The sequence below is a fragment of the Notothenia coriiceps genome, unplaced genomic scaffold (genome assembly GCF_000735185.1).
Source record: "Notothenia coriiceps isolate Sejong01 unplaced genomic scaffold, NC01 NC01_scaffold00032679, whole genome shotgun sequence".
In the NCBI taxonomy this organism is placed as follows: Eukaryota; Metazoa; Chordata; class Actinopteri; order Perciformes; family Nototheniidae; genus Notothenia; species Notothenia coriiceps.
Window position 1 is genome coordinate 61,084 of NW_011365380.1, and position 8,545 is coordinate 69,628.

The 8,545-nt window shown below is 42.2% G+C and overlaps 2 protein-coding genes across 2 annotated transcripts in view; one reads left to right on the top strand and one right to left on the bottom strand.

The window, feature by feature from the left end:
• LOC104961042 (protein TSSC1-like) overlaps nt 1-6,177 on the bottom strand; it is a 15,819-nt gene extending 9,642 nt beyond the window's left edge. Inside the window, exons 1-2 of the mRNA XM_010789247.1 lie at nt 5,967-6,177; nt 5,716-5,799 (exon numbers count right to left, since the gene is read on the bottom strand). Coding sequence (XP_010787549.1) covers nt 5,716-5,799; nt 5,967-6,008 — 126 coding nt within the window. The 5' untranslated portion in view covers nt 6,009-6,177. The remainder of the gene's footprint in view (nt 1-5,715; nt 5,800-5,966) is intronic.
• A 122-nt stretch (nt 6,178-6,299) lies between these two features.
• Nucleotides 6,300-8,173, top strand: trappc12 (trafficking protein particle complex subunit 12). The gene is made up of 2 exons (XM_010789248.1): nt 6,300-6,350; nt 6,829-8,173. Exons 1-2 carry the CDS (start codon nt 6,316-6,318, stop codon nt 8,171-8,173), a joined length of 1,380 nt encoding a protein of 459 aa, XP_010787550.1. The 5' UTR covers nt 6,300-6,315.
• Nucleotides 8,174-8,545: the final 372 nt, after the last annotated feature.

The window sequence follows — 8,545 nt, forward strand, 5'->3', positions numbered from 1 at the left end:
CTGTGTGCGTATGAAAGCTTTTATGTGCGCAGCTCCTCTTGCTTGGAACAATCTGCAAAAAGAATTGAAACTGAGCAATTTGGTTCCACTGCATGTTTTCAAAGCTTGGATAGGTGAAATGCTCTTTGATAGTGTTGGTACTTGTAAACAGGGCCGTCCCTCCCTACAGGAAGATCACGCAGACTGCGTGGGGCCTCACCTCGCGGAGGGAGCCTCATCTTGCTGAGGGAGCCTCAACTGAGCCGCTAATGCGGCGCACCTATGCGTTTAGGCTGCGCAATTAGTGTAGCGCGGCACGGTGTCACCGCTGCGAGGCTCCACGAGGCTCCACTAGCCCCCCGCCCCACGTCCCCACCCCACGTTGACGCTCGCGAAACAGAGGGCCTCATCATCTAACCTTGCGTGGGGCCTCAAGTTGGCCAGGGACGGCCCTGCTTGTAAATGTCTCTAGGTATGTAAATGTGGCCCTGGAAATATGATGTATGATGTCCTTTATTGTTTTATGTTGTTTGTATGTTTCATGTGTAACCTACTTGCTGCAGGTCTCCCTTGAAAAAGAGATCAATGATTTCAATGGGACCACCTGGTTAAATAAAGGTTTGAAATGAAATGAAAATTGGCTAGCACTCCAACACAATGTATGGGATAGGCTAAGGAGCGGGAAATCTCTAAGCGGTTGACCAATCAGAGCAGACTAAGCTCTTGATTCAACACCATTTAAATGTCAGGTAAGGAATTGAATGATGGCTGGAATTCATTATCTTCTTTTCTTGTCACTTGTGTGGTTTTGAATACAATTTTAGAAAGTATTTCTACCTATAGAAAGGAACAATGCTACTTTTCAGATTACATTTTAAAATGTAATATGCATACCAATAACTCGTTAACAGTTACCTAAACTTCTACATTACACAAAGCACCTGAAATACTCACAGGTCTCCTTGACCTGGTCTACCGCCGAGACCTGAGCTGCACTTGAAAACAAATCAACAGTTGTCTAGACGTTATAGCAAACAAGCTAAACTTTTATCCATAAGAACTTAATAGAAACTCCTCCTCCTCACTGAGTTTGTTTTTTTTAGATGGAAATCTATTCCAAGAGGGTCCTCAATTGAATGCAGTTCAGGGCCCACAAAGCAGTAAAACAGTGAGGGTCTCAAGGTTTGATCAGACAATTAATGGCGGTTTCTCCCATAAGAGAGACACTTACAGCACCTTGGGGGACCGTTAATGGGGTTGCACTGGACAATAACTCCTGCTAGGCACTTCCACTCCCCTTCCCTGTACTACTTTTACAGGCTAGGAAAAAAAAAGGATGAAAGGAGAAGGCGTGAGTAGGAGGAGGAGAAGAGCATCGTAGCGCCAGCATCCTTCAGCCTCCTCAAAGTCAGCTAGGCGGCTATTAACCTTGGGTTGGACTGCATCGAGCAAAAAATTATTACGCAAAGTTATAATTTTATGGTGGTGTGGGAGCGGTGCAAATAAATTCAGGCTGGCGGGACAGGGTAATTGGAGGGCCTGGTAATAGGGTCCCCCTAAATGAACCTAGGTGTGAGAGGATAGAGAAGTTCTAGCCCTCCTCCCCCAGGTGATTTATCCCTCGTTCTTCCAGGCTTGGGAGTGACTCATAGCCTTCAGCCACTTGGGCACCCAGCCCGGCACTTTTAATTATGTGCCGATGTTGGGAGGAATGGAGGAAAGGAAAGGGGAGAGGGAGATCAGGAAGAGGGGGTAAGGGAAGGATAAAGCCAAGCTGGCTCTCACCCCCCTACTTCAGGGTCCTCTCCGCTAAAGCTCTTGAGCCGCACAGATGACAGTAAGCGGGGTGGAGGAGTAGCGAGCGTGTGAGAGGTGCCAAGCTCGGGCGCTTTATCTCGTTAGCAGCCTTAAATGCCATGCCGACGTGCCCTCCTATTTGTCATTCCTGCTATTGGTCTCTGAGGGATTTGAGAGGTGCTCTACGAGTTAAGAGAGACATTTCCACCCTGCATTATGCTTAATGGGAGGTGGAGAGGCCAGCAGGCTTATGGATACAGCAGAAGCAATCAGCGCTGAAATGCCCATCGGAAAAACATTTTTCGCAACGCAAGTTCAAACTTAGAGTGAGCTCACCAATGTTGGCCAGCAAAGTTATGCAAAAGACAATGAACTTCATGAATAAAACGGAGCGCTCTGACTGAGTCAAATGTAGGGCCATCTCAAAGAACATGGCCCAAAAGTTGAATAATGACCCCTATTAGATTCACGGCTTCGAATGCTCTTTAACATAAATCTAAGAAAAAGTCTGTAAAGTTCGTTTTTTTTACACTTAACTACATGGGATTGATTTTGCTTTGTTTTAAAGTAAACAACTTAAGTAAAACTATTTATTATAAATAATAAATAGGTATTATCCAAAAGAAACATCATTCTATTAGTACTAAAGGAATTAGCAACAATTTAGTAGTTATTTGCATTATGTGCTAGATGGATCTAATCAGTTTGAGAGATGTTGGTGTGCAATGATGTGGATCTTAGCCCTAAAATGTAACTTATATATCCAAATAGATATTAAATATCCAAACAACTTCCATGGGATTTTCTGTATTAGAAAGTTACACACAGCTACAATTGGAAAGGGATTTTCAGGGGCCTTGTGTCGATTTAAAGAACTTTATTTTAAAAGAATATTGAGGCTTAGACTGTGACAGTTATTGGACCAATCTAGTGTTGGGTTCACACACCGAATACAGACCTCAGCATCTAAAAATGTAGGTAGAGTCAGATTGGAAACCACTTACTGTGCGAGCTAAGGACAACCTTTTGGCAATCAGCTGAGACATCACAGAATTGGAAAGTCTACACTAGCCTCAAGGTAAATCGATTAATAATGAGTAATAAGCCCATTCATTACATAAATCGAGTGACTGTGATTATTCACCCTACTATTGAACAATTTGCTTCTGATTCTCTCGTGTCTCAGCTTTGCACTAATGCCAAAATAGTGAAAGTGTTAGGAGGAGTATATTAAGCTCCTGTCAGAGTGTAATAAGAAATCACACAGATCGACTGTGCTGTATTGTCGCTATTCCCAACAAGCTCTGTATTAGACTCGCTACACAGCACTTGGATTGAACTACGTCTGTATTCAGTGCCAGGTCGTTTTCACACTGCAGTCTGCCAGAGAAATAGGCTTGTTTCTTCAAGGCAGAAATGCTGTACATCTGTGTGTATGTGTGTGTGTCTCACTCTCTCTCACTTTCTCTCCATCTCTCTCTCAGAGAGCTAATTATTTCTCCCCCGTTTAGAGCCAACTGTTTCTGTCATCTGTCTCTGTAATGACCTCTGCAAGATGTGCATGCATGCACACGCCCCACTCTCTATCTTTTTTCTCCTACAAGCACCCTCACAGCACAAAACCCTCACCAACACTCAGAAATACAGGCAAAGAAACCATACAACATGGATGCACAATATGCAACAGATATTTCTGCTATTAACGATAACTCAGGTTAGTTGCAGTTGAGGGTCGGACTGCGGCTCCTCGGCTACACCTGAAGTCCCTATCTATCTGAAACAAATAGTTGATAAAGAGAATTTCAAAATCCTGACACAAAAGTCAAGAATTCTGATAACTGATAAACCGCTTATCGTTAAAGACTAGGTAAATTAACAGACAATTAGTCCAACAATATTCCCATGAGTTTATGTTTTCTTGTCATATTCAGTCAAACACGGTAAACACTGATTGCAACTTATTACATTTACCCCGTTTATTTCTTCTTCTTTCTTTTTTTATGAGTCCTATTATGCCCATTTTCAGGTTTCCTAATTGTATTTTCTGCCTCTACTGTGACATGTTTACATGCTTAATGTTTGAAAAGGTCTTTATTTATCTCATACTGCCTGTGCAGCACTTATTTTCGACCTTTGTCTGAAACCAGAGCCCTGTCTGCTCTAAAAAGCTTAATAGGGCCCCTTTAAAGATTTATTTTCTCTGTGTTATGAGATTTTTTAGAGCAAAAAATGTAGTAAGACAATAACAGCGGTTTAATCGTTTTGGTTTTGTCGAGCAACAATGTTACAAGCCTCACATTTTAGATGTGCTTCTAGCAGATCTTGCTGTTTTTCTCTGGTTTAAATTAGTCTACATTATGAATCATGATGTAAACTTGGTCCATGGAACATTTCGATGGGACCTTTATCCAGATCACCTTGATGTCCAAGTGGGTACACTTCATAAAATATAACCGCAACATCCTGGGTTATTTGCAAAAATGGCAAAAAAATAAATCTACAGAAAACGAATAAATGTTACTCAAACCCAATGTGCACTTAAAGACAACCCTGGCTATTGTTGCTTTAGGACTGGCAATGACAGAATGAATGGACACGGAAAGGTTACCAGCAATACAAGGTAACAGTTGTCAGGTATGTTCTTAAGTTTTGGTCTTTAATGTATTTTTATTTTATTTGACATTCATTGATAAGTACAAATCTTCTTCAGCTTTTTGTTTTTAAATATTTTTCATGTATTGTAGAGGGAGCCAAAATGGACCATTATTTGCAATTACCGGTAATAATGATAAGGGGTCATAGTTTAGCTCACAGCATATTGCTCTTTTTGGCCCTTTCGGTCTATTCAAACATTTGTAACCTTTTTACAATTTGCAGGACCAAACCCTATTGTATGACAACTATACCTACCTGAATCTTTCTGCACTCAAATCCTGATTGCCTTGAATACATTTCCTGATTAAAATCAGAACTGTTGAATCTTAGCTTCAGGTCTTAACATTAACAAACAAAAAAGTTTAAAATTCTTCAAACTTTTTTCAACTCCAGTATGATCTGATTGTGTTCTTCTTCCAATTCGCCTCTTAAACTCCATGTCATAATGTTGACTACTATCATGCTCTGCAGAACAGTCTTTGACTCTCATTTGAAATTTGAAATTGAGATGCAATGCAAGAGGTTATTTGGTCATGCGCTTCACATTTAACAGATATTCAAAAACAAGTTTGCCTGCCTCTGACCTAGAGAAGGTTATTCATTTGTTCATTCATTTCATCTGTATGTGTTATACCAACGACGGAAATAAATTAGACATCTGCCATTGAATAAAAATATATTTATATTTAAAACCCTTGAAAAACTTTTCATTCAAATTCCATAATCCCTATTGGACTACTTTTTTGTGAGACCTTATAACCTTGGAAAGCAAACTGAAAATAGAAAGTTTACTCCTTCCACTTTAGTGTCAAACTAATGTTTCTGAAATCTTAATATCTTACGTCCACTCTCAAAAGAAACTAACTTTCAGAAACATTTAACACATGAAAACAATAACTCCAAGTTAACCTTATTTCACAGTAGTTGAACAGTATCTTAGAATAAGCCGGAATCCCATCTTTTAATTGAAAATAATGATAAGGTGTATTGGATCTTATTTATGTTTTTTGCTTTTCCTGTTTACCTGCATTTTACCTTAATGTTAATTTTAAATTCTACACATATGTTATGGTCGAGTCCATTGTTACAACTACTGAGCAGAGGAGATGCAGCATCATGGATACTTGTTCCTATTATTATAAAGAAGAGCCATTTGGGATTTGGGGACACAAACTACTACTATGAACTAAGTAAAGTAAAATAGGAGTTCCCTTCTGTTGCAGACATCTTCCTTCCTATTCCTGTAAATGGAATGACATGTCTGTCATTAAGTATTTTTCTTACCTGGTTGTCAAATTTTAGGGACTGTGTGCCCACAAGGAAACGGATGGCATCAGTTTCAGCTGTCTGGGCTGTAAGCGCTCGTGCCTGCAATATGATACAAAATAACACGACTAATAAAATAATACTCATACTGTATAATAGATCAGAGAATTGCTTAGAAGTATACAGAATGGAGTAGAGCTTTCAGCCGGGTAAACATAAATAAATAAATATACAGTCTATGGTAAACACATAATGAATGGTGACAGTACCTGGAATTCGAGTCCATAAATGACAGGAGCGTCGTCCTCCATGTTTCAGTCTGTTTCCCAGAGCTTTCTTAGCGTTTTATTTGTGTTTTATAAACCTCGTCTCACGGTCAAAACACTACAAAAATACTGCATCTGAACAACGTACTGCACAAACACAACACAGTTGATCCACTTCCGCGATTCAGAATTGGAAAGAACGAAGCGTAGGACTAAACTACGTAACGACAGCCGTGCAACGTTCTAAAGGTTTTTAAAGTTACGTAAAAAACGTCGGGAATACAAAATATCAGCGTCATGAAATGTGTCTGCTCTTGAATACCGTAGATGCAGCTTTCCTTTGGAACTGCGCATGCGCAGTATATGTATATCTGTCAGTGCAGTAAGGTAAGAACATAATCGTGTTTGTTTCAGTTTTGTATTTGTTGTTTGCCTTTTCGGTTTTATAAGAATATCGCGGTAGTATGTTTCGTGTTTTTTAAAACGAGGAGAGCTATGAGTCGAGCATGTTTTCTACATTTGCAACCAGCTGCTTAGTTAAAATAGCTTGATAGCCAACCGACTAATGTAGCATTAGCCAGATAGCCAGTAATACACAGACAGCGAACCTGCGATATATTGCTAACGGCTCTTTCGTGACAGGACGTTAAGCACGGATAAAAGAGCTGAAGCTGACTCGTTTATCTCCGGATGTAACTGTGAACGTAAGCTCAATGACGATGACTAGAGCTCGTAAAAAATAGCTTTTTGCCTATGATGACAGGAAGTGACTGAGAAAAATGCTGCACAGTGTTGTACAATTACGCAGAGAGTATGAGTCTGTCACAGTTTACATTACATCAAAAGGCATTTCTTGATTTTTCAGGAGCAGTAAGATGGACAGTGAGGAGGCTCCTGCTCAGAGGCCAGTCACCTTGGAGATCACAGTGGAAGATGTAACCGCTGAAGCCCCAGGCCCAGACCCTCCAAAGCTAACCATCAGCCAGACCCCACTCAGAGAAAATCTCCTTCCCCAGGTAGAGAGCATCGACTTGGGCGGGGAGTTTTCCACCCCCCAGGAAGACAGCAGTGCTACACCTTCAGAGAGCCTGATGGACAAGCTAAATGACCAGATGATGGAGAGCGTCCTGATTTCTGACTCGCCAAACAACAGTGAGGAGGAGGACGACGACGAAGACGTAGCCCCCATGGACTCCTTTCTAGATGCAGTGGAGGAGGAAGATCATTTTCACGAGACATCAGTCGACAAAGAGGAACAAAGTGAAATAGGTCAGAATACGACTGAGATTGAAGTTACAGTGGAGGAACAGGAGAAGGATAGCTCTGTGGAGAAAGTGGATGAAGAAACCAGGGAGCAGACAGACACTGAGGAGCAGGTGATATCCTGTGTTTCACTCCAAGTTGACGAGCACAGCCCGTCTGATCCCAACAGTGGGGAACAGTCACTACTAGAAGCTCAAGAGACGAAAGATTTCTCTGTGCCGGTGTGCACTATATTCAGCCATGGCGCCCATCCAAAGTCGTTGGTGCCCGATGGATTCCAGCCCACCCTCATCAAGTCCCCCAGTTTTAGCATGGGGAGCGGTGTAGAAACCAGTGAGGCAGTGACCCCCAGCAAGCTGATGGCTCCCCTCGTGTGCCAGCCCAGCCCCAGCCTCAGTAAGTTCTTCAATGATAACGGACATGTCAACCCAGCCTCAGATTTCTTTGATTCCTTCACTGTCCCCTCCTCCTTCATCTCTGTTTCAAACCCAAATGCTGACATCCCTCCTGGTGCCACCCCAGCGTCCATAGCCCCCAACCCTGAGCGGCAGCTCTCCTCCACCTCCTCCTCCATCTCCAACCCCGGTGGAGCTCTGGACTCTGGTGCTCCCACTCCTAGTTCAGTGTTTGCCCCATCTGAATCAACCGCCAAGGCCCAACCTCCTCCATCCCAAGAAGCCCCAGCTCAAGCCCCTGCCCCAGCCCCTCAGCCGCAGCCCTTCAGCACGCTTCAGGCTGTGTTTTCGGGGAGCGATGACCCATTTGCGACAGCGTTGAGCCTGAGTGAGGTGGACCGGCGCCATGATTCCTGGCTGCCATCTGAGGAGACCAGGAAGGTGCTGATCTCTGTGGCCACCCAGCAGTACAGCCCTGCCTATGTAGAGACCACCAGACTCACTATGCCCGGACTCAAGTTTGACAACCTTCAGGTGAGACTTATGCTGTAATCAGACAACATATTTCTTTGGAAAGTTTTGAGAGCTTTTATATAGACTGTTAACCAGGGCTTTAACACTGAGGTTTGAGAAGCATGTGAATATTTACTGTCCTAAAGCATTATTATGCTACATGCTGGTGAAAAGTAGCTACTGAAAGATGGCTAGCTTGAGTTGATGTTACAGTATAACAATATCAAACAGCCCAGGTTCAGGCTTGTCGCAAAACAATTATTTATCATGCATATTAAACATTTGTTTAACAAAAACATAATTTCATACAAACTCAATATGATAGTAGCCAGGGACGTGCACAGACATTTGGAGGGGCTATTGCTCTAAACTGGAAAAAGGGCCTCCCCCTGAAAAAAAACATAAGACCTT